Raw genomic sequence first — 26,153 nt, forward strand, 5'->3', positions numbered from 1 at the left:
CTGATTTAAAACTACGTGTAGATGAGCCTCTGCCCAAATAAGCAGCGAAGGTCTGTGTCTGGTTTAAAGCACAGGCTGAGGGGCTCACAGATAGCTCTTTCTGGATAACAGATCATGTGAAGTCAGCTGGAAAGGCCCAGAGAGGTCAGCCAGCCAGCCACCTCCTTCCCAGAAGAAGAAGCAGTGGGCCTAGAAGTGAAGACATTGTCCAGAAGACACTGACGGGCACTGGGCACGTGTGACTGACACATCTTACCAGTCACGTGCACAGTCTTCCTTTGGAGGCCTCCAGAATTTCTTGTTTGAAACCTCTAGTGGGGGAGCTCCTGGGTGGCTCAGATGGTTAAGCGTCTGCCTTCGGCTCAGGTCATGATCCTGGGGACCTGGGGTTGAGTCCTGAATCGGGCTCCCTGCTCAGCGGGGAGCCTGCTTCTCTCTCTGCCTCTTTCTCTTTGTCTCTCGTGAATAAATAAATAAAATCTTTTTTAAAAAAAGAAAGAAAGAAAGAAACCTCTAGTAGGGGAACCTGGGTGGCTCAGTTGGTGAAGCGTCTGATTTCAGCTGAGGTTATAATCCCAGAGTCCTGGGATCAAGCCCCGAATCGGGCTCCCTGCTCAGCGGAAAGCCTGCTTGTCCCTCTCTATCTGCCCCACCGCTCCCCCCCACTCGCTCACTCTCTCAAATAAATAAAAGTCTTAAAAAAAAAAACAAAAAACTTGCAGTAAACATGCTCAGTGTTGCCGATTTTCTACCGTCTGAATAACATACTCATATGAAGTATTTAAATTTTGTGCCAGAAATTACTACTAAAGTACATTAAATTTTTCCTTTTATGCTTAGTGGGAAAAAAAACTTCATGAGTCCTGGAATTGGAAGATACTGAAAAGTTGTAGAAAAGATAGGAAAATACGCTCAAACGTGTTTCCTTGTCACCTTGATCACTTGATGAGTCCCTGTGGTGGCTCTCCCTGCCAATACAGGCTCTGAGACTCGGTCCCAGGGCTCTGCCCAGATGCCTGGTTTTTTGGCTCCTCTGGCACGTTGTCCACAACCCAGAAATGGGCTTCTGTGATCAAAACGGTGAGGGAGTTGCCTCCCAAAATAAAATGTTCTTTCTTTGGCCGATCATCTGGATAGAGCTGCCTGTTAAGCATCGCCTCTGATGGACCAGAATGGTCCCTGAGGCTGATACAGAATCAGATCTAACACTGCCTAAAAAACAGGCCTGAGGGGCCAGCCACATAGGTAGCTCAGTGTTCTAGGGCCTCTGAGGGAGGTTGTTCCTGCGAACTTCTCGGTGGCTGTGTGGCAGGCAAAGCAGAATGTGGGTTTTGTCCTCACCCCCGTGTCCCTCCCTTCTGTGTGGCTGAAACACGGAGTCCATTTTATTTACTCCGTGTCGTCTCCTCCTCTCGTGGTGCATGTTCTCCCTCCAGCTGAGGACTTGTGAGGATTGGGGCCTCGGGGGCAGGGGGCGTCTTTTGGATTTCGGAAGGAGGGCTTTGGTTTCTGCTGTAGGGTAGCAAAGGATTTTTGCCTGCTTTCTGTGCTGCCTTTTGGAATTAGAAGTTGAACCGGGGGCGTGTGTTGGCTTTACGGCTTTATTTGTCTTTGATTTTTTTAAGGGCAAATATTCACCGCATTTCTTTTGTTGGAAAACTGCGTAAGACACATGGCATTGCTGTCTGGTGGTGTATAGCTTTTTCCCTGTCTGAGCCAATTTTCTGTTAGGAGTACCTTGTTATGATTTATCTCAAATAACTCAGGTTAAAAAGTAAGCGGGTCTCTGACGTTTTTTGTTTCAGCTCTGAGCACAGTGAACCAGTATTAGAGACACATCTGATTGCAGCATTTCCCAGCGAAACGCAGTTGCTATTGATGTCCATAATTGATCACTTTATTAACTGGGGAAAAAAGAAGCCTTATTGAAGCAATAAAGCATAACTTCATTATGTCCCGGGTGCGGAGAGCAGACACGTTGGAAAGTGGCTGACAGGCTCCCATTTCAAGGCTGATTCTGATAATGATAATATTTAAGGAGCATTGATTGTTCTCTAATTGGATTTTTCTTTCCGTAGGCCTCTTCTGAAGAGCTGAAAGCCGCGTACCGGAGGCTGTGTATGCTTTACCATCCCGACAAGCACCGAGACCCCGAGCTCAAATCACAAGCAGAACGACTGTTTAACCTTGTTCACCAGGCTTATGAAGGTCAGCGGAGGGCTTGGCTTCACGCGGACGCCCTGGAAGCAGCTGCTCGATTTTTAAGAGACTTGATTTGTAGAGGACAGAAAGAGAGTCCTTAGACGTGTATAAGAGAGGAGGGTTAGGTCAGTGCTTTTTTACTGACAGGGTCCTTTGAAAGAGTAGTATTTTGCTTCAGAAATCAATATGTGTCCAGTGAGTGGGAAGCACGAGTGCGGGGAGAGCAGCGGACGGGCTGAGCTGCAGGGAGCACTGGGGCAATGAGTCGCTCGCTGGCTTTCTTCTAAAAGGAACTCTAGTAAAAGGCTGATTGCTGCCGACAAGCCCCCTTTGTTCTCTTGTTTGAGAAGATGTACAAGAACGTTTTTTTTTGGCCCCGATTTTATTGGCTCCGGAGCATTCAGTGAAGGAAAGGTTCTAATAGAAGGAGGAGAACGATCTTAAGGAGGCCAGCAGGGAGTAGAGTCAAGTAACGCAGGGTTTTCTGCTTACATCTCAGGTACTAGAGAAAGAAAATTCTGTAATGTCATTGGGTGTAAAATGTTCAAGTCGCTGATAGGTCCCCGGTTTCTGTCGGAGATGGTGGCGAAGCTCTTGGTCGCGGTGGTGTTGGTCACACAGCGGCACAACTGCCCTCAGTGCCCCGTATCGTACGCTTCAAAGCGGCTAAAATGGATTCTCTGTTATGCATATTTTGCCACAGTTTTAAAAAGAAAGATTAAAAAATGTTAATTTACTCCTAGGACACACACCAAGTAAAACAGGCTCTTTATTCCAGAGCCATTTGGTCATTTGCTCCTTGGTTAGACCAAAAATTAGTAGCATGTTTCTTTAGAGAATAAAGACTTCTCGTTGCAGTTGTAAGAGCATATGCTGTATTTCACTTAGTGGTTTTACTGTAAAATTAGATTTTACTGAGGAGGAACACTCGGGCCGTGGCACGTGGCGCGGGTCTGAGCTCAGTGGCGGGTCTTCATCGCACGTAACTCCAGTGAGACCGCTTCCACGGTGGTCCGGTCCAGGTGCCTGGTCCTTCTGTCGCATCCTGCAGGCTAAACGGCTGCGATACTTTGACTGCTGTCCAGATCACCCTCAGCCCATTCGTGTGGTTCTGGAGATTCAGGGAAGAGTTAATAGAAAACCCTCGAGGAGCTGGTGGAAGTGCTGCGGCAGCAGAGCTGGCCCCAGTGTTCACCCTAACGGGGAGACCAAAGCAAAGCCGTGAATAAGTAATTCCCTATGAAATCCTCCAGAGCAGCTCGAGAAGTCTGCCTCCCACGTTTTCCACTGGTCAGCATTTCTTTCTTCCCCATTAGATTTGAATATGGATAGAATCATTTACATCGTTTTTTTAATTAGGCCTAAAAATATATGGGAAGTCTCAGGGGAGAGGAGATTCAAAGGTCTTGAACAGAAACTGGCAGAGGAGAAGAGGAATGACCGTTAGCTTTCCTGACACTTGTGTTCAGTTCGGACATCCTTCCAGTGGCTTCGTCCCTCACTGAAAGACTTTGATGTACTGAGTTAGGTGACGTGGGCCGCCACCATAGTGTCAGGTGTTTGTGTCCTTAAATGATTTATAAAAAAGGAAAGATTGGGGAAAAGAACCTGTCTTTGGAGTTAGTGAAACTCTGTAATAGAGCAAATAATAAATCAACTTTTTCTACAATCAGAGCCTGTCTGAACAGGCTTTAGAGACTGGAATGAACAGCCCGGGTACGTTACGGGCTACAGCAGAAACCGAGCTCTGTTAGAAACAACTGTTCTTTAGGGACACTCGGAAGCAGCCTCCTATAAGGTGAACCTCACAATTTAAGAGTAGCTGAGACACAAAAAATCCAGTATTTCTCATTCGTGTCCACCTTTCAGCACATCCTAGATCAGATCTAAGAGGCAGTTAGGAGGAAGGACGCACGGGATGGAAGGTTGGGGTTGGATAGGGAAGAGGAAGAGGTGAGCTTACCGGGTGATGTTGTCTCCGGCTCCGACGGGAGATTTCCGTGCTCTCTTAGCATGTGTCGTTCTGAATTTGCAGTGCTCAGCGACCCCCAGACCAGAGCCATCTATGATATATATGGGAAGAGAGGACTGGAAATGGAAGGATGGGAGGTAAGAGAAACTGCGCATCCTGTGTCCCGGAAGAGCCCTCCAGCTCCACACCCTGCGATCGTGGGTTGGAGAATACCGAGAGGCGCCAGAGTCCCATCCTCATTGGTCTTTTGGTCTCAGAGGCTGAGTTCTAGGCTCGGCTGTGCCTCTGCGTACCTCTGTGTACCTGGGCAGGTCAGTCACCCAGCTTGTCCTCAGTATCCTGACCTGTCGGGTGAAAAGCTAAGGGCGTAGATGCTTCCAGTAATTCCTAACCCCAGGGAGGGCCCAGGCTGGTTGTGGGGTTGATGGAAGACCGTTTCTGCAGAACACAGTTCTGCCTTCACCTGCATTTCCTGCGGCCTCCCTCCCCCGCCCCCCGGGCGGCACGGTTCTGTGCCCTCTCTGCACCCCAGCTTACCGGCAGCCCCGTCTGGAACGTGTTCCTGCTGGTCACGTGCCGTGCATGTGAAAGAAATGGAAGCACAGCACAGTTGAGAACGGCCGGGCTAAACGGCCCGTCGCAAAAGAAGCTGCGCCCCCCCCCCCCCCCCCGGCAGCCAGGCTGTGTGAAGAGTTGCAAAACTCACACAGTTCTGTGCTCCTTCACGCCACCTCCGCCCAAGCCTCGTGCACGTCCGCGCTACCCTCTGCAGCAGGAAGGCCCGAGGCTCGAGTGGGAAATCGAATGTGAGAATTAGCGGGAAAACTCTTAAGTTGCTGTAAGAACGTGTAGGTGTTAGAATTTAATTTCATTAAAGAGACTTGGTTCTGATGCCCGAGAAATGGTGGGAGGCTGTTAGCGTTAAACTGGCTTTCACTGGCTTCTCTCTCATCGCATAAATTACAAGGCATATGCAAGGGCATAAATTACCCTTGAAGTTCTCTCAGTATGTCATCTCGAGCTGGAGGCCTCTCTTCTAACTAGTATTGGAGCCTTCTCCAGGCCTTTGGAGAAGGAGTGCAAGAGAAGCCACACGGGTTCTAGTCCCTTGCCATTGCTGCTTCGTATTTATGGCCGCTTATGGGCCATCTTCTGCCTGTGGCCCAGTTTTGGATGCCCACGCAATAAATTGTAGTTGCTAACATTTATAAAAATGGGAGGTTTTACATAAATATCCAGTTGTCTGTCTTCTCTTGGAAAAATCGGAAAATCTGGTAGCAGCATATCTGAATTGTCCTGTGAGGAGCCTCTGCCCCGTGGGCGGGCCATGCTGTTGCCGTCCCAGGGCTTACCACTTCCTGTCGTCTGACCACTGGCCCACCCTTCGTCCGCGTGTCCCACCTGGCTCCAGCAGGCGTTTGGGTTCTGACCTGTGGCTTGATGGAGGCAGCAGCACTTCACGTCACTTTAGTTCCTTGTAGCAAAGCGTTGGGTCCGATAGCTTCACATTTTTCCATTCCTGAAAGGAAAATAGAATCCCGTCGTATTTACTGACTTTCTCCTCATCCTTTGTGCACATGGTCAAGCTCCCTTGTGTTTTGAACACGTGGGTCAGTTGTGGTTTGGATGGGTGCATTCAGGGCCCCTGAAAGGCCGGAGGCTCCCCCTTTGGAGTCTGGGTGGTTAAATCCCAGCACCATCAGCCCATCTAATGGAGTGGCGGGATAACGCCTTCCTGACAAAATACTGCCTGGTTTCCTCTCGCCAAACCAAATTATCTCCCCATTAGGAACAAAGCAAAACCACACACACAGTAACGATTATAAAAGTATGTAGGCAGTCACAGATGGTGAATGGATAAGCTTTTCTATTTATATATTTTAGTAAGCTACTTTATAAGGAAATTAAGTTCTCATCGATCAGAATTGGCTTTTTTTTTTCATTGATAACTAAGCTTTTTTGCATTTTGCTTTTTTTGCATTGATACTAAGCTTTCACTGAAGATAAAAATGCCTTCAGGGAAGAGCACATGAAGATAACTCCCCGATATTTACTAAGAAAGGTATGGGTGCCTGACATACGATAGAAACGGAGCCCATTGTTCATGTCGCACAGGAACGGTCTCACTCCAGAGCATTCTGTGCGGCTGGCGTCCTGACTTCTTCAAGAGACCAGTTAACCCCTACCGGTTAACGTGCGGATTCTCCGGCTTCAGCTGAGTTCCCTTTGCGCTGTTGCTGGTGTTGTTCAACTTTTAAACTTTTCTAATTGCTGACAGTATCCGCTTGCCACATACCTGTTAGTCTGAACATACAGGCAGTGGCTGGAGGAGGGAGGGCACTGTCAAAACCATAGCACCTGAGACGCCTTTAGTCCCGAGATGTCAGAGCCCGCCTGGCGGGCCCTGGGGAGGAAACCTGAGCTTGTTCAGGCTGCACAAGGTACAAGCCCTGCTTTCAGCCATTAGTCCGTTTCAAGGTTTGTTTTGTTTAGTTTTAGAGAGAGCGAGAGTAAGCAGGGGTTTGGGGCAGAGGGAAAGAATCCCAAGTGGTTTGCATACTCAGCACAGAGCCCAACAGGGGGCTTGATTCCACAACCCTGAGATCATCACCTGAGCCGAAATCAAGAGTCAGATGCTTAGGGGCGTCTGGGTGGCTCAGTCGGTTAAGCATCGCCTTTGGCTCAGGTCATGATCCCAGAGTCCTGGGATCAGGTCCTGCATCGGACTCCTTGCTGAGTGGGGAGCCGCCTTCTCCCTCTGTCTGGTGCTCCACCCGCTTGTGTGTTCTCTCTCTCTTTCTCTCTTCATGACAAATAAGATTTTTTTAAAGGGGGCTCAGATGCCTAACCAGTTGAGCCACCTGTGCTTTTGCCCTTTTTTTTTCTTTTAACCTTCGAGAGGCTTTGTCATTCTCCAGCAGAATTCCGAAGGAAGAAGATGCAGACGTACAAGTGATCGCCACTTGTGAAACCAGCCATTTTAGTTACCCAAGTTGGTTAGCAGTGTTTGTGCAGTACCCATGTTGAAAATGAACTTGGCTTGAGTGGCTAGCTTCCCTTTGATCTGGGAGTGCTTGGTGGCATTGAAGCTGGTAACCGTGAGCCGGCGGAGAGGAGAACCCGTGACTCAGTAGCACTGGGAGATGTTCCATAACGTCCTTTGGCTTACACTGCCCACTGTCTAGTTTTTTTTTTTTGTTTTTTGTTGTTGTTGTTGTTGTTGTTGTTGTTGTTTTAAAGATTTTAATTTATTTATTTATTGGGCAGAGAGAGAGAGAGAGATCACGAGTAGGCAGAGAGGCAGGCAGAGAGAGAGGGGGAAGCAGGCTCCCTGCTGAGCAGAGAGCCCGATGTGGGGCTCGATCCCAGGACCCTGAGAGCATGACCTGAGCCAAAGGCAGAGGCTCAAGCCACTGAGCCACCCAGGCGCCCCCCCACGGTCTAGTTTTTGTCCTCAGGCCCTGCCGGTATCCACTCTCACTCTTTCCTGTCTCCTTGACGTCCATCTCACAATGGCTACGACAGCAGCCCACATTAGGCAGACCTGCAGTATGGTCAAGGTCATGAAAACAAAGACTTAGAAGCTCTCGCAGACTAAGGAGATGGGTTGGCAAAATGCAAGGCCAGAGCCTAAACCGGATCCCAGAACACACGAGGGATGTTAGTGGAAGAGCTGGTGAAATCGAGAAAGTCCGGGTTCCGTTCCTTGGAGTGCTCTAGGGTTGGCTTTGAGATTTGGCCGCTGTCCTGGGGCTGTGTGAGGTGTTAACATCGGGGGAAGCTGGGGGAAGGGTGTCGGAGAATTTCCTGTACTGTCTTTGTAATTTTTCTAAAGTTCTGAATAATTTTCTAAAATTGTTCCAAAACCAAAGTCAAGTAGCTGGACTCAGGATTTTCAGACCAGACAACCCCTCAGGAATCCTGTGGTCTAACCCCATCACTGTGGCAGGGATCCGAGGCTTAGAGAGGTGACGTGACCCTCCCCGCACCCCTGAGGCTGCCAGGAGGTTAGAGGCAGGGTGGGAGAGCCTGCCTTCTGTCCTTCTACCACGCTGCCTTGCTTTTAGGGACCCCTACCCCCTCTTCCACAAGGCGGATCCATCTTCCTGGCTAGCGCAGAGACGGACCTCATTGGTGAATGGACAGTTAAGGTGAACGGGACAGGTGTGTAGAGTCAGGGGCTGCACGTGATCTGCCCTGTTAACGGAAAGTGTCTGGTATTCACCAGCTGGCATGTGGTTCTGGGCACTGTGTTCCTGGGTACGTCTATCTAAGGGTAACTGAGATGGAGGAAAGTGACGTGTGGCTGACTCGGTCTCCTTCCCTTCTCTGCCGTGGTGCACTGCGTGTAAAGGGCAGAAAGGACAAACTATGTCGGGAGCCTTGGAAGCGAGACTCTGCCCTGCACTACCCAGCTCTTCACCGCTCTGGAGGTGCCAATTGTCTTGACTTTGTAGTCCGCTCTGATTATGCACCAGCTGTTTGCCAAACCGGTGTAAAATCGACTAGAAATGGAATGACTTCACACGTTTGGAATATTTGCCTCTTCAGCTTATCACAGAGTATGGCAGAGAGAGGGATTTACAGCTATTAATTCAGTCAGCAAAGGTCAGACAGCTCTAGAATTTCTAAAACAAATCTTGTTTTGCTCTGGCCTCTGCAGAGCCTGACGCTTTCCAGTCTTATAACTCCTGAAATCTTACAAATCTGTGTATTTAAAAAATATCAGGAGAGAGGCATATTCACGGAGTCTGTGTTGCTGGTTAAAGCTTGGCTTGTCAAACTTGTGCTTAGTCTGCAGTATCAACACCGGTGTCCCGCTGGTCAGAGTATTCGGTGGGAAACCTTGTCCCGGCAGAACAGGCAGGTTATTCCGGAACCCGTGCAGCAGGCGCTTCCCATCCAGTCCCTGCTTGACCTTGGTAGTGAAGCACTTAGGTCACCACTGGCAGGTTCCACAGTCATAGGTTGGGGTTCAGAGGTCGTGAAGAATTTCTAAAATACTTTAAATCCTTTTTTCCTGATCTTTCTTGATTTTCATGGTTAAATGGAGTAGTTGGTAACTTCTATCTCCCTGAAGCTCTTTGGCTTTTATTCTCTGTGCTGAAGGGAGAAGCTGGTGGGAGACAGAGATGCCATAGAAGCTGAAGCCCTGAGCTTCCCTGCCCCGGCTCTGCCCCCGGCTCAGTCCGGGGTAGGGACGCAGGGTGGGTGCTCACGCCTCAGCTGCAGAGAACCAGCGGGCTGAGCCTCTGTGTCCGTTCAGTACGACCAAGGACGGTGCTGGGAGGCCACAGAGCAGTCACTGGTGCCACTGATTTATTTGTTCTTGGATGATTTTTGTGTTTTTATTTTAAAACTTCCTTTAGGAGAACTACTGCCCCCTTTTAGTAATTCTTGGTTGTATCGGGTTATGAGAGGAGAAAACGTTTTCTTTATTTTTTTCTCTTTACTTCCTGAGAGAAGTAGTAAACACATTTCTCAGTGGGTTTTTTTTTTTTTTTTTGATAAGCCAGTTTTTATATTACTTTTTCTTTATTGCTGAATAATAAAACCAAGGTGCACAAAACCTAGACTATAACCCATTTATGTGTTAGAATACACATACACACACGTATGTGTGCACGGAGATGTCTAGAAGACACAGAAAATACACATACACACACGTATGTGAGCACAGAGATGTCTAGAAGACACAGAAAAAGTCGATGTTAGCCTGTGGGAGGGATGATGGGAAAGAGGGTGCTATAGACGAGTTGCACTGTTTGCTTTATATCCTCCTGTACTATTTTGATTTTTTGCTGTGTGTATTTTTTTAAACAATTTTTTAAACTTGTGATTTCCAGGATTGCTTCTTCTCACATCACCTCCCTTTTTAGCTGTTCTGTGAGCAGCCTCTCAAGGCTCCTCTGTGTTTCTCCCACTGCTATAGTCAATGTGCTCTCGGGGCTTCCTCCCGCCCAGCTCCTGACGCTGTCCCACCCTGATCTTGGTGTTTCTCACAGGCCGTGGCATCTTGGACCCTAAAAATCACATGGTGCGGTTTCCTCTTTCACAGATATGGGGCCTTAGGCCCACAGTGGCCTTCTGTTGCCTCTTGGAGATCTCTGCTTCATGACGTGCTAAGAAAAGCCGCAGTGGGAGGCCGTATTTCCTCATCGATCTGACATCATTGTGCGGCCCCCAGTGTTCAGGGGGTCTGCCCGTCAGTATGAGAATTGTGGGTGCAGAAGTGCACCCGACATCCTATGTTCTCAGGGTCCTATCGTACTGTAGTGTGGAAGGTTGCAAAAAATGCCCAACCTGATGGCCGAAGACCCCTTGGTCCAAGCCCAGAAGGCATCTCTAGCGATGGCCCCGGCGCGCTGGGGAGAAACGGCCAGGCTGTGTGGGCCCCTTTGCCCTTTGCTTCCATCTTTAAGGTTTATTGTCTGTGCTAGGACCGTTGGGAATTTAGACCATGAGACTTAAGGTGATGTGTTCTTGGGGAGCCTGGGTGACCCAGTCGGTTAAGTGTCTGACTCTTGATTTCAGCTCGGCTCATGATCTCAGGGTGGTGAGATCGAGCCCCGAGCAGGGCCCCAGGCTGGGTGTGGAGCCTCCTTAAGATTCTGCCCCTCCCTCTCCCTCTGTCACCCCCACCCCGACACTTGTGTGCAAGCTCTCTCTCTCACCCTGTCTCTCAAAAAATAAATGAAAATTTAAAAATAAGGTGACGTGTTCTTTGTAAGGTTCCTGCAGCCTCGCATCAGCTACTGAAACCAGGGAAATCGTGCTTCCGTCTCCCCGGAGAGCTGAGGAGAAGCACGGCCATGGGGACAATGACAGAGCTAAGTGGGTGTGACCGTGAGCCTCGCCTCACCACGGCCCGTGTCCACAGGAGAAAACCCCACTGGGCGTCGCTGGCGTTGTTAAGTCCTGGGGAAAGGAACACGACCCCAGGCCACGCAGACTCGCCAGTTAACCATGTCAGCTCTTTGCGTCTGTCTGCCTTGCTTTCTGGGTCCTTAACTGTCTCCTTCTACTGTGCCCGCAGGTGGTGGAGCGGAGGAGAACACCGGCCGAAATCAGGGAAGAGTTTGAGCGGCTGCAGAGAGAGCGGGAGGAGCGGAGGCTGCAGCAGCGCACCAACCCCAAGGTGAGCCAGGCCCACACGAGGACGGCGCGGGGCGTGCGAGGCAGGAGGCCAGCCCGAGATCCGTGGTACTGCTGGGGTTTTGTTTGTTTGTTTGTTTGTTTTTAAGGTAATAACGTACAAAACTGGTGGAACAAAGTTTTGTTTATCCAAGTGGCGTCTTTATGGAAAGCAGCTCCCGGTGGCTTTCAGCAAAGCTGTGCCCGAGGACCGAGAACCGAGAAAAGGGTTTTCAGCCGTGTGCAGGGCAGCAACACTAATCCCATGGTTCCCCAAAGCCAAGGCGACATCCCAGACAGCAGGCAGCACAGGCGGGTCCCCGAGACCCTTCCTGCAGTCGAACTGCCCACACTCTTGCTGGGTGACAGTCAGGGGACACTCGCTGTCAGGGAGAGGGCGGCCACCTGACCACACTGAGGCAGCTGGGTTCCCTGCATCGCTTGGGACATGGGACACTTCCAGACTGCCTTGTGCAGGGGCCTAGGCTTTTATCCTCTCCGGACAACAGGGCCGTGAACACCAGTCACTGGGCTCTTGTGGCAGCGACAAGATGACCCCCTTTGACTCGGTCAGGTCCCCAGGGGAGTTTGAGTCCTGTGACCTAGCAACGTGCCTGAGTCTGGGAGCTGCTTCTCAGTCCCACGTACTGTATCTCTGTCCTTTGGTTTGTTAGGGAAGCGCGTTCTGAGTCCGTGTCCCAGCCCTGAGGCAAATGGGACGCGTCAGTCAGTCAAAGGTACCAGATGTGCGAGTGGCTAACCGAATGCGGCCCCGTGTTCCCGTTCAGTGCGTGGGTAAGCGAGGCTCAGCCTCAGTCAACGTGACCAGGGTGGCCTGGCAGGCGGCCCGAGCGTCTCCTGCAGGAAAAGAACAGACGCTGGTGTACAGCTGGGAGGGGCGATAATACGAACTTCTGATCAAATATATTCCAGAAAGTGGATTTTTTAAAGACTCCCACAGCAGTTAGAGGACTGTATATTCAGAACACTGCCGTCTATTTGAAGCCTGCATTTCAAAGTATATTTATAAATGCCCACACCTCTCCTTTCTACCCAGCCTCCCTGCAACAGATGATGGCGTCAGTGGTGGCGAGCGGCTTTTGGTCACAGGCTGGTGGAGAATTGAAACACCGGTCAAACCGACTCGGGGCGGGTGACATAGTCGAGGGCACTAAAGATCTCGGGGGCGCCTGAACCCTGCTCATGGGGGACCTTCGTGGAGCCAGCGGTCAGCCAGCGTGGAGCCGCACACCGTGGGGAGGTCTGATTTGAGGGGTCGGCGCTGGCAGATGGAGCGAGGGCTGGGGAGATGGGCTGGGAGCCCGGCGGGAGCGCGCTGTTGCTCTGATGTCTTTGCTGCACTGGCTGGAGCTCTGCCGCATTCAGAGCAACGAAGGGGGAAGAGAACGTCACAGTAGCCTGAGCCTCTGTGTCCTGCAATGAAATTGGCCATCTGGGTGTGCGCAGTGATTGCTTATTGGGATTCTGTGGAAATGTGTCTCCGGGCCATGTTTCTGTGGAATGAGGGAGCACAGCTGTGACCGTTTCACACAAGCGTGCAAGTTATTGTAAAATTCCTAATACTGCGCTACTTGCATAAACCGCTTCCAAATAAGACGGTTTCTAACCAGAAATAGTGAGTGATAGCCAGATGTGGACTATGCAGCATCTCAGGGAGAGGTTTTGAGCTGGGTCTTTTATTCCATTTCTGAGGATTTTCTTTTCATAGTGGAAGGGTTTGGAACGTTCTCATCCTAAGAAGACAGGGCGATCTCCTCTGTTAAGAAAACCACAGAGGAAGGACACTGCCGATGACCATCAGGCTGAGCACTGACCTGTGCCAAGGGACTGGCAGGCAGGTTCCGTTTTTGGCACTGCCATCTGAATCTTGGACAGGCATTTCTCTCTGTTGTTACCAGAAAGAGTTTGTTGGGCGGGGATTTTCTAGTAGGATGTGTGTACCAAGAACAGGCAGAGAGGTCAGGTGAGAAAAGTCATAGATTGGAATTCCTGACTGATACAGTGATGCGGGACCCGGAGCAAAGCATCTGACCTGTGCTTCGTCTTCTTGTCTGTAAAATGAAGCCATTTGGGGGCGTCTAGGTGGCTCAGTCGGTTGAGTTGTCGGCCTCTTGTTTTCAGCTCAGGTCATGATCTCAGGGTCATGGGATCGGGCTCTGTGTCGGTCTCGATACTCACGGCAGAGTCTGCTTGTCCCTTTCCCTCCCCTCTCTGCACCTCCCCTCCCCTCTCTGCACCTCCCCTCAGTCCGTCTCTGTCTCTCTCTTTCTCTCCCTCTCAAATACATAAAATCTTTAAAAAAAAAAAAAAAAGAATGAAGCTGTCTGGCTTTCCTGTCATACAAGCTGGGAAATGATTTAACCTTTTTTTTTTTTTTTTAAGATTTTATTTATTTATTTGTCGCGGGGGTGGGGCGGGGGACAAGCCGGCAGAGTAGCAGGCAGAGGCAGAGAGAGAAGCAGGCTCCCCACTGAGCAGGGAGCCCAGTGCAGGACTCAATCCCAGGACACTCATGACCTGAGCTGAAGGCCACTGCTTAACCGACTGAGCCACCCAGGCGTCCTGGGAAATGATTTTAAAAATAGGAAACAGGAGTTAATTTATTAGAGACAGACAAGCCTGCTAAAGAAATGCATAGTGGTACTTATCAGGTACTAGTGAGGTTAAGAACTCAATTTCATTTTCGTTTTGCCTCCAGCACTGCATGGGAAACGCTTGGTTTGGTCAGGCAGTTCTGGGCCTGTGGTGGTTGGGTCTGGATGGGGTCTGGCAACCGGGATTTCAAAATGGTCCTCTGACAACACCATCAGCCTTCTGCTGCGGCCTTGGCCCAGTGGTGTTCAGCGTGCCCAGCTAGCTGTGAGTCCTGTCTTATACGAATGAGCTTGGGAAAGCACTGTGGGGCTCAGAAATGACGAGCGCAGCCCCCAGCTCTGGTGTGCGAGCCGGCAGCGGAACGCATGTAGACACGCTCACGAGCAGATGCCAGAGACGGTGTGGTGGAACCTTCCACTTGGAGTCAGGAGCCCTGCGCAGGGATTCAGAGTCCTCCCTCCCATCCTGGGCCCTGGGTCAGGCTGCTTCTCCTGTCTTAACTCAGTTTCCCCTTGCGTGCAATGAAGGTTTGCCCCAAAACCCACTGCTTAGGGTCAGAAGACCCCAAAGTCCTTAGTTTCCTCGCCTCTGTTTTCTGTGTTTGCTGCATGAGAGGAAAGTCCTCTGGCGGAGACCCCCAGGCTCAGGTTGGTGGCATCCGAGGACCTCCCGGGCCCCGGCACTGAGCAGCTCTGGGAGGGTGTTCGCGGCCGGGCCAGACGGCGAGGCTCGTCCCCATCGAGAGCGCCACGTGCGACTGGACTGTCGCTGCACTGCCCCGGCCACCCTCCCTCCCTCCATCCTCCGGATCTCTGTCTCGATCCGTCTACAGAGCTTGCCTTTTAAAGACTTAGGATCCCACCATAGGGTTGTTCCGTGTTGCATTCACTTGAGATTGGTTCCCTTGATTCTTTCCTTTGTTAATGCCCGGAAGCCGCCCCTCCCTGCCACGGCGGCCGCTCTGGGGTCAGACGGCGGACGTTACTGCCGCCTTCTGGGGACCTTGTTCCCATTCCGTGCGAAGCAGAGCGCTAAGTCACAAGCTGTTGGGGAGCCGTTGTGGGGGCCGCCGCCGTCTGCCTCCGGGGGTAGGCGGGCCGCCTGCTGATCCCATCACGGACCAGTTCAGGGGCTCGCTGTGTCCTGTCCGTTTCCTTTTCGCTGTTCAGAGGTCCACGTAAGCTCCCTGGCAAGACCTCCTCTCTGATTTCAGGAAGGCCGGCTTATCGGCCTGGTTCCTGCGATAGCTTAAAAATAGGATTCCGCTTTATCGGGAAAAGAATTTAAATAATGTATCAAGGAAGACATGTAACAGTAAAAATATTTTTAAATCCCAAAACGTTTTCATAAAGATGCAGGATTACATTACTCCATTATTTTTAAAGGGTTTTTAAAAAGCTGTGTCTCGGCTGCCGCGGCTGACGGTCGTAGGCATTCGAATGAGCCCGTGGCTATGACTTCAGTCTGTTCGGGGGAAATGGCTCTGATGTCATAAACCGACTCGGCTTTGCTGACAGGAAAATTGTGCCGAAGGAAAGCTCTTTGGACCCATATGTTTGTTGTGTTCGATGGCAGGAGGGGACGATTTAGCGTTTGCAGAAATAGGCAGCCACCGCAGGGGAAGAGACTGGGAAGTTGTAGAAGATGGGACCAAGTGAGGAGGCAGAGCCTTTGCGGGAGACAGGAGGCTGTCCTCCCCCATCCTGTCAGCGTCACCGCTCCAAATCAAGGTGTCCAAGTGAGAGACTGCTGTTTGGGGGCTGTGGGGACACGAGGGTGGGGCCATCCTTGGAATTCCGGTGAGTCTACATTTGATCCTCGCTGAGCTCAGGCAACACAGGTTCCGACTCTGATCCCACAGCGACTCTGCGGACACGACCTCAAGAGCCACCCTGGGCCCAGCAGCTAGAAAGCAGCTGCACGTTGCTCTTAACGCACTTGCCTCCTGGGGGAAGTTTCATTTAGTCACTGAGAATGCGTTTGACAGAAATTTCTCACGTTATCCTTATGGCCAGATAAAATACAAACATGACAATAATTCAGAACGGAGCATTCCTGACTGAATGAACGACTGATTCCCCTCAAAGAGGGTTGATGAATGCACCATCTCCAGCCTGGTGAGAAGCTTCTCGTCATGGGAGAAGGGCTGTCACGTGGCATGCTCAGAATTTCTATGAATGATGTCAGTGAAGATGTGTCTGTCATATTCTCCGGTGACCCAAGGCCAGAGGACAAAACCACAGTTCTAGAATATCACAGTGAACTAGAGTGGAAAGGTGACCCGGGCTAGCTCAGAGAAGGGGAGCCGGGGAGAAATGGTGGTCTGCACTGTCTGGGCTTACTACTAACAACCGCAGTTTAGAGCAGTGGTAGGTCGGGGGTGGGTAAGCTAAAGGTGACTCGGGTTCACAAGGCAGTGTAGACCGGGTGCCCGTACCGAGCCAGGCCCTGCTCCAGATGTGGGCGTGCGGCAGAGAATGGCAGACAAGCCCCTGCCCTCTGGGATTCGAGTTGAGAGAGACAGATACTACACCACAGATGCGACACGTAAATTATGTACTATGTTAGGAGGCAATGATGCCGAAGTGGGGAGGTAGGGCGAGGTAAGGGGGGGGAGGACTGCAGTTTTAGATGGGGTGCTCGGGCCTTGCTGAGCAAGCGACACTGAAACTAAGAGGAGAGAAGAGTTACCGTGTGGGTATCGGGGAAGAACCTTCTGGGTGGAAGGAGCAGCCAGTTCAAAGGGATAAGGTGGGTCTGGTATATTCGAGGAATAGCAAAGAGGCGAGTATGTGCAGCAGTGGTGGAGGGAGTTAGTAGGAGCTGAGGTCAGAGAGGCACAGCTTCCCCCTCCCTGTGGAGAAGCAGCAACTGGTCTTAATTTGTGGTAGTTGCGGAGAACAGAACCAACAGCTCAAAGACGATTTTGGCTTGGTGCGAGGAACAAGGCGGGCTGCTGGGGACTAAAGGAAACCACACTTTTCTCCACCATCTCATCCTGAACACAGAGCAGCAAGGACCTACATCTTCCAGGGGGGTGGGGGGGTGGGGGGAGTTATATAATTAAGATAAAAATAAGTTTTCCCGGCTGTTCACAGAGTCAGTGTGGGAGTGGATTCCCGGCCGGCAGGTGGTGCTCCCATCCGGGCTGGGTGGAGTTCTCTGATGACCTCTGGGTTGGGGTGCGGGGGGTCTCTCTCACTCCAGGCCCTGCCTGTGAGTAATGGTGTCATTTGGTTATGTGGCTCTTCCCAGGGAGGAAATTTTTGAGACTTACAGGCACAAGAAGTCTACCGATTGTTAAATATGCATAAGGCCTTTTTGAGATTTTAATCACTTTTAAAGATTTTTTTATTTATTGGAGAGCATGAGTGCGGGGAGCAGCAGAGGGAGAAGCAGACTCCCTGCTGACCAGGGAGCCCGAGGCGGGGCTCCATCCCAGGACCCCGTGATCATGACCTGAGCCAAGGGTAGACACTTAACCCACTGAGCCACCCAGGCGCCCCAAGATTTTAATCGTTTTTAAGGAGACTCTAGTTTTGAAGTCTGAGGAATGGGAACATTTTTCTCAGTTTTTTTGTGGTCTAAGTAATACGCATAAATAGTTGAGAAAGTCAGTTACTCGACCTACTACAAAAACAAGTTCTCGCCGCTCCCTGCTGGTCTTTCCAGGCCTCGCTGCTGCCCCTGCCCTAGAGGCACCAGAGAGAGGGGGGAGTGGGAGGGGGGAAGCAGGCTTTCCGCAGAGCAGGGAGCCCGACCCAGGGCTCGATCCCAGGACCCCGGGATCATGACCTGAGCCAAAGGCAGACGCTTAACAACTGAGCCACCCAGGCGCCCCTGCTCTTAGGTCTTCTGTCTGTCACCCATCCTACTGGCATCCTCTGAGGCCCCGCTTCACCCTCCCTGGTCCCACTCCAGTCTGGACCCCGCTCTCTGGCCTACTGTACAGCTGGGGCCCCACGACTCTCCTCACTGGCTTCCTAGGAATGTGTTTCTGTTCGCTCAGGCAACACCTTGTTCCCCAGGAGCAGCCACAGGGGCACTGCTGGGCCCAGGAGCCCGGAACAGCACCCCCTTCCCCTCGGTGGGCTCCCTCTGTCCCTTCCTGTGGAGAAAACCCATCTTCCATCATGAACCCAGCTTCATGAAGAGAAATCCTGGAAGTCAAATTTCTTGGTTCTTTTCTCCCCCATTTTATTGTCTCTTGAAAGAGAAAATAATAACGTAAGTACTTACACATACACATGCATACAGCGGATCACGTGTGACGTCTGAGCCCTAACAGTGGTCAGGGACGTGGAGGTACACCCCGCCTGACCTGGGACAAGAGTCCTGCCTGCACCGGGCATCCGCCTCCGTGGCCCCCTCCTGCCCCATCTCTGGGCCGCAAAGAAACACTAGTCAAAGGGGGTCATTCTTCTGTTGCCTTTTAAACTTTGTCACAAATTGGATACGTGCTTGAGTGATCTGCTGTTTGGTTTTTATTGTTTTCGAGCTTCACAGAAGTGGTCCGTGCTCTAGGTGGGCCTCTGGGACTTGTTTTCTACCCACACCTCCTACTCGTGCAGACGTCTGTGCGTTTCGCGAAGTCGTGACTCAGTCATTTTCGCTGCCGTCCGCAGTGTACGCCTTCCCCTGCGAGTGGGTGTCTGGTCTCCGGGTTTCTGCGTCCACGAGCTCCTCGGTCTGAGCTCGAGGGGTCCCAGGACGTGTAGAAGTTCAGCTGGGAGAGATGGTGCCGCAGCATTTTTCCGGAGGTGAAACGCGGCCTTCCCCTAACTCAGAATGTTTCGATTGGATCTTCAGACCTAACTAAGCGTAAAGCTGGTGTCTGGGTCTTTCTGAGTGTGTGTATAGATAGACACGCACATGGTAGGAAGTGTGTCTCAGCGTTTAGTGAGAGCTCTGTGTTTAATGTTAGAAATGGCTGCTCTTGATCTGTTTTAGACCTAAAAAACAACAGGGTTTTTTTGTGTGTGTGTTTTTTTTCCAACCTACAATTCAACAGGATGTGAAGCTCCAGTTTGGAAGTCATCTTTCCTCTGAACTTGGAAGACCTCATTCCAGTGTCTTCTAGCTTCTGGGACTGGTGTTGAGAAGACCCATTCCTGTTTTCATTCCCATGTGGGGTGGTCTTCTCCCCCTGTGGAAGCCTGTAGGGTTTTCCTGTCTGGGCTGGTGCAGCTGCGTGTGGGAGGCCTTGGGTGAGCTGCTCAGTGGAGTCCAGAACGCGCAGTGGACCCACGCCCATGCCGCAGCCCTGGCGCGTTTTCTCACGTTCACTCTTCCGAACCCTCCTCTCCTTCTGTCCACGTTCCTTCCGTTTCACATATTGGGCCCTCTGGACTCATCGTCTCACTTGCTAATGTTTTCCTCTCTGTTTTGCATATTTTTGATCAGTTCTACTTGTTAGAGAGTTTCTTTTTCTAGGTGGTTTTCTTGCCTTCCTATCAGTGTGAAAAATCCTGCCGTATTTTTTAATAGCCAAGAACTTTATTCAGTTTGTTGTTTTCCAAATTCTTGCGGAGGTACAAGGAAGGGCTTTGGTTCTTGAACCTTGTAGAGAGTTGCCCTGTGTCCTGTCCTATCTCTGACACCCCCCCAGCTGTGTGGCCTTGAGCAAGACACGTGGCCTCTGTTCTTGGTGTCTTCATCTGTGAAATGGAGGTAGTAACAGTAGCCTCCTCGTTATTAATGGAAAGATTCAACGGAGTAATGCATGTCGAATACTTCGGAGTGTCCCCAACACTTACTAAGCGTTCATAAATGCTGTTTTTTAGGGTTAATGCAGTCTCTTTTCTTTTACTGAGCATATTACTTAGTCATTTCCTGCGATTTTCTTTGGCATTTGTATCCTCTGCTTCTTTCTGGTTCTTTTTGATCTTTACTTGGTTTTAGACTTCCGTGTTGGAGGTTTTCCTCAAATGTCTGCTAATCTCTGGCCGGCTGCCCTTGAGGCATTGAGACTCGGGACAGTCATGGACTTGGCAGGGCTTGACACCGATAACCTTAACTCTGCGGTGTTTGGAAGGAGACTCCCATCTCCCGCACACACACAAAGGTTAGTGTTGAAAGGCTTTTTCTACCTACCAGGTGGTACTTCTCTGGAGAGGAAACCCCCAGTCTCTCACCTGGCTGCCGGCAGTCTTATTGCTGAGGGGGTGGGAAGTCGGGAGCTGACCATTCCGTGTGAGTCTCCCTTCACCTCGTTCCTTGCTTACAGTACCTGCCTCACCCCACCCCACCCCACCCCACTCTACTCTACCTCCGCTGGACCTGGCATGCCTTCCTGTGATTTCTTCAGAGAGCAAGCCTCTGTCACTTGTCTCCTTTGAGTGGGCGACTGGTACCTTTGGTCCCGGAGCCAGCAGAAGCCTCATATCTTTCTCTGCTCAGTCAATGACCACCTCCATTCTTTTCCAGTTTCTAGTAAGGCTTGGTTCGCATCTCTTATCCTGTCGCTCTTGGTATTCCTTGAGTGTCACTTTGGGAGGGAGGAGGGTTTCAGGAGAACAATCCTATTGGTTTAACCAAAAATCCAAATTTACTTATTGGAGATAATTGCACCGGAAGACTGATGTTTGTCCATAATCATGGAAATAGAGGAACCAAAAGTGGCCACAACTCTGAAGATGCAGTGTCTTCGAGTTAAAAGATGTCGGGGGCCGGGGGGGGCGCCTGGGTGGCTTCATCAGCTAAGTGTCTGACTCTAGATTTTGGCTTAGGCTGTGATTTCGGGGTTGTGAGATCGAGTCCCATGTCAGGCTCTACTATCTGTGCAGAGTATGCCTGAGATATTCTCTCTCCCTCTCCTTCTGCCCCTCTGTCTCTGTCTGTCTGTCTCTCTCTCTCTCTCCCAGACAAAATCTTTAAAAGCCTGTCGAGTTGGAGAGCAGACCTGGGGTCACCAGGGGTTGGGTGGAGGGGAGGGGAGGGGAGGAGAGTGGAGGAACCCGGCTCTAAATGGGCAGCACAAGGATCCCTGTGGCGGTGGAAGTGTTCCATATGCTGACTCGTTCCGGAGGCATGAACCCAAGTAGGTGATCAGGTTGTATACAGTTAAATTCATGTGCCACAAATGAAAAAGTAAATAAAACTGAGGAAATCTGAACAAGAAGGTTGGATTGTATCAATGTCAATATCCCGGTCGTGATATTGTACTGTAGTTGTGCAAGACGTAGCCATTGAAAGAAATGTGATGCATCAGATCTCTCTTATTTCTTACAACTGCATGTGAATCTACAATTATCTCGATAAAATTTTCAGTTAAAAAAAATGGGGTGGCTCAGTCGGTTAAGCGTCTGCCTCTGGCTCAGGTCATGATCTCTGGGTCCCAGGATGGAGCCCCACATCGGGCTCTCTGCTCAGCGGGGAGTCCACCTCTCCCTCTGCCCCTCCCCCCACTGGTGCTTGTGTGCACACATGTGCTCTCTCAAATATATACATAAAATCTTTTTTTTTTTTTTTAAAGATTTTATTTATTTATTTGACAGAGAGAAATCACAAGTAAGCAGAGAGGCAGGCAGAGAGAGAGGAGGAAGCAGGCTCCCCGCTGAGCAGAAAGCCCGACGTGGGGCTCGAACCCAGGACCTGGGATCATGACCTGAGCCGAAGGCAGCGGCCCAACCCACCGAGCCACCCAGGCGCCCCCATAAAATCTTTTTTTAAAAAGTACAGATTCTCAGGGCAGCTGAAGGGTAGTCTCGGGCTGCTACCTGGGAATGTGTATTTGAACAAGCTCCAGAGGGAATTCAGATGGTGGCTGGATGGGAACTATTAGTCTGCCCGTGGCGCTCTTTTTATGTAACAGTTAAAGAAAAAAGAGTTGACTTACGAGTGGTTCGTTGGACGCCAGGAAGATGATGACCCAGTGGGCTTGTAGTTTAGAGGTTGGACCAGATGCTTTAAAGGGGATCTCTCCAGCTATGGCCGCCAGTGTTCAGCTCCTACTGAAGACCTCAAAACCTGAGACACTGAATAAATCATACTCACTTGACAAGTCGTGCTACATTGTTATTACTGTTACCTCGTTGCTTGAAGACAGTTTGAAACTTTGGGTTTCTGGGTCGTGTGCCCCGGAGTCGAGGTACTTTGGCAGGGGGAAGGCAGAAACTGGCCTGTATGACAGATTGAATCCTCCAGCTCCTACACAGTCACAAATGTCTCAGCTGGCAATCTGTGGCTGTTGTTTGTCCCACTGACAGTTTTTCAGTGCGTCATGACGGTATGTAAAGAGCTTCTTAACTGTCATCGTTGTTTTATATGCTGATAGCAGAGTTAAGTACCGTGGAACGAGGGTCAGCCAACTGAGGCCTACTATCTATTTTTCTCCAGCCCGTGAGCTAAGAACCACTTTTATTACATCTTAAATGGTTTTTAAGAAATCAGAAAGGATAAGGGCGCCTGGGTGGCTCAGTGGGTTAAGACTCTGCCTTCAGTTCAGGTCATGGTCTCAGGGTCCTGGGCTCAAGTCCTGCATCAGGCTCTCTGCTCAGCGGGGAGCCTGCTTCTCTGCTTACTTGTGATCTCTCTCTCTCTCTCTCTCTCTCTCTGTGTCAAATAAATAAATAAAATCTTTAAAAATGGGACACCTGGGTGGCTCAGTGGGTTAAGACCTCTGCCCGGCATTCTGGGATCAAGTCCCGCATTGGGATCACTGCTCTGCTCTGTGGGGACCCTGCTTCCCCTCCTCTCCCTGCCTGTCTCTTTGCCTACTTGTGATCTCTGTCAAATAAATAAATAAAATATTTTTAAAAATCAGAAGGATAATTCATGACACATAAAAATGATATGAAACTGAGATTTCAGTGGTCTTAAATAAAGTTTTACTGGAACACAGCAACACTCATTCATTTAAATATTACCTTTGGCTGTGTGTGCTTCCCGTAACAGCACAGGCTCTTGAGCAGTTTCAACTGTAGTTGCCCACAGAGCCTCACGTGCTGTCTGGTGCTGGACTTCGAAAGTTTGATGACCCCGCTCTACTAAAAAATAAGGTGACATGTGTGGGTATTTTCCTTTGTAAACTCTTTTTATTTGAAAAATGGGATTTTTTTTTTTTTTTAAAGATTTCATTTGTTTGTTTGACAGAGAGAGATCACAAGTAGACAGAGAGGCAGGCAGAGAGAGAGAGAGAGAGAGGGAAGCAAGCTCCCCGCTGAGCAGAGAGCCCGATGCGGGACTCGATCCCAGGACCCCGAGATCATGACCCGAGCCGAAGGCAGCGGCTTAACCCACTGAGCCACCCAGGCGCCCTGAAAAATGGGATTTAGTAGTAAAAGAACACAAGCCTGGCTGTGTTCAGTCAGCAGGTGTTGGGAGAGCTCTGGCGCATCGGTTTGTCTAGCCTTAGATCTGTTTTTTCTTTTTCCTTATCTTTTTTGATTTTCTGTCAAAATTCGGACCTGACTTGCATTCCTCAAAGTTGGGACTTCTCGTATAAAAGCATTTTGCCTTGAAAGTTTTTGAAAGTGAGTTGTAAGTTGCAGCCGAACGCCTGGTTAGCGCGCAGAGCAGGACGCTGTCCGGTTCTGGTGCTGGGGCCAGTCCGTTTTCGAAAGGTTATTTCCTTGAGCTGGAAGAACAGCAGAAACCAGGCATCCAAACCACTCCTTAAAATATTAAAAGCCATGTCCTTGTGAGCTCACAGTGACGTGATCATTCATCTCCAGGACAGTCTGTTTCATCAGCCGTGGCTGGCACTGGAGCCTAACATTCTGTGTGGCGGCTCTCGTGACCTTTCTGGGTTAGTCCTTTTCCGTAGACTTGGATCAGCACCAGAGGCTGTTGAGTCTCAAAAGCCACTGGCTGGTTGAAGTATTTGGTTATTTTGGCCTTGTTTAAAGAAACAACAAGATGGTTGAAAAAGTGATGACGTGAGCAATATTTTTTTTTACTTTTAAAGGCTGTTCTGGGCGCTGATGAGTCATTTGATAGTGCAGAGTTAACACAAATATCTATCACTTTAAAAGTTTTCTTTGGGAAAGGAAATAAAACCATATTGAACATTATTCTGGAAGTTTTAAGCCAATGCAATTTGACAAATTATAAAAGAGATGTAAATGTTGAAAGGGCTGTGATTTTCGGTGTAAGATATGATTGCCTGTCCGGAGAGAACCAACCGTAAACTCTCAGGACTAACACGCTGAATGAGGCAGCCAGTTACGAGACCCGCATACCTAGGACAGCGGGTTTTTGCCCTTCCTGCCGTCAGCACCTTGCGGATTACAGAATAACCTCTCCTGCCTGCTCTCCCTGCCTCCCTCCTTCCCCCTCTCCGTCCTCCAGCACGGCAGCCAGACTGAGCCTGCAGAAACTCAGGTCAGACCCGGTCACCCTGCTTGCAGAGCTCGGAGGCTGGCATCGTTCCCTGTCGGCGGCATTCAGCCCGTGGCCCATAGATGCGGCGACCGTCTTGCATCATCCAGACCAGGACATTTTTGAGAGTGTGAAGGGGTGCTTAAAATCATTAAAATTTTATAGTTTTTTGAAATGTTTATTGACCAAGGCACCTGGGTGGCTCAGTCAGTTAAGCATCTGCCTTTGGCTCAGGTCATGATCCCAGGGTCCTGGGATTGAGCCCCACATCGTGCTCTCTGCCTGGCGGGGAGCCTGCTTCTCCCTCCCGCTCTGCCTGCTGCTCTCTCTGCTTGTGTGAGCATGCACGCACGCTTTCTCACTCACTCTGTCTCTCTCAAATAAGTACATAAAATCTTTTTTAAAAAATAAATAATTTTGGGGGCACCTGGGTGGCTCAGTGGGTTAAATAAAGCCTCTGCTTCAACTCAGGTCATGATCCCAGCGTCCTGGGATCGAGCCCCGCGTCGGGCTCCCTGCTCGGCGGGGAGCCTGCTTTCTCCTCTCTCTCTGCCTGCCTCTCTGCCTACTTGTGATCTCTGTCTGTCAAATAAATAAATAAAATCTTAAAAAAAAATAAATAAAAAATAAATAAAATAAATAATTTTTAAAGTTTAAAAATGTTTATTGAACAACACTGGTTTTATTATATTGGAGAACCTACAAAATGGTTTATTCAAAAACTACTTCAGAAATACTTCCTTTAAAAAATGTACCTATGTATATTAAAGCAAACTTTACGGGGCCCCTGGGTGGCTCAGTGGGTTAAAGCCTCTGCCTTCGGCTCGGGTCATGATCCCAGGGTCCTTGGATCGGGCCCTGCATCGGGCTCTCTGCTCCGCGAAGAGCCTGTTTCCCTTCCTCTCTCTCTGCCTGCCTCTCTGCCGACTTGTGATCTCTGTCTGTCAAATAGATAAATAAAAATCTTTTTTAAAATAAAATAAAAAATAAAATTATGTTGATTATATGAAAATTAAAAGAAGAAGCAGTGGCGCCTGGCTTGCTCAGTTGGTAGAGTACGCAACTCCTGATCTCAGGGTTGTGAACTCAAGCCCCATGTTGGGTATAGAGCCGAGACAGAGGGAAGAAGGAAGGAAGGGAGAGAAGGGGGTAGGGAGGAGAATTCTTTTTGGCATACATATGAATAGTTTTAATCAGCTTATCAGTTACATTTGTCTCTGATATTCTGTGTTCTGGTTATGCATAACCAACCACGCCAGAACTCGGTGGCATGAACAATTTGATTTTCTCTCATGGTCCTGTGGGTTGACCAGACTCAGCTGGATGGTTCTGCTGGGGGTCTCCTCATGCGGGTGTAGTCCAGTGGCAGCGGGGTCATGTAGAAGATGGCGCCTGCGCTCCTGGGCCTCCCACGTGGCTCTCCCCGCCCTGGCTGGCTTGGCCTTCCTCAGAACATAGCAGTCTCGGGGGCGGTGGAGTGTTCCGTTAGCTAGCTTCCCCAGAAAGCACCTCCAGGGGTGCCTGGGTGGCTCAGTGGGTTAAAGCCTCTGCCTTCAGCTCAGGTCATGATCCCGGGGTCCTGGGATTGAGCCCCGCGTTGGGCTCTCTGCTCAACAGGGAGCCTGCCTCTCTGCCTACTTGTGATCTCTCTCTATCAAATAAATAAATAAAATCTTTTTAAAAAAAAAAGAACGAACGAACAAAAGCACCTCCAGAGAGGCCTAGAAGAAAACTGCAAGGTGTCCCGTGACCTAGCTCCGAAGGCCACACCAGTCACACCCAGTGGTCTGTAGGACAGGAGCGAGTCTCTGGTCTTGGGCAGAATCAAGGAGAGGGCTCTACAAGGGTCAGATGCCAGCAAGCAGGGCTCGCAGAGAGGCCTCCTCTGGACCCTCACTCCTGCCTTGCG

General features: G+C 50.1%; 1 protein-coding gene across 2 annotated transcripts in view; it reads left to right on the forward strand.

The window, feature by feature from the left end:
- DNAJC11 (DnaJ heat shock protein family (Hsp40) member C11) overlaps nt 1-26,153 on the forward strand; it is a 72,190-nt gene that overhangs the window by 20,423 nt on the left and 25,614 nt on the right. For both annotated transcript variants that reach the window (XM_047724089.1, XM_047724090.1), the window contains exons 2-4: nt 2,079-2,208; nt 4,238-4,311; nt 11,211-11,312. In XM_047724089.1, the coding sequence (XP_047580045.1) occupies nt 2,079-2,208; nt 4,238-4,311; nt 11,211-11,312 (306 nt within the window). The remainder of the gene's footprint in view (nt 1-2,078; nt 2,209-4,237; nt 4,312-11,210; nt 11,313-26,153) is intronic.

The sequence above is a fragment of the Lutra lutra genome, chromosome 4 (genome assembly GCF_902655055.1).
Source record: "Lutra lutra chromosome 4, mLutLut1.2, whole genome shotgun sequence".
NCBI classification, from domain to species: Eukaryota; Metazoa; Chordata; class Mammalia; order Carnivora; family Mustelidae; genus Lutra; species Lutra lutra.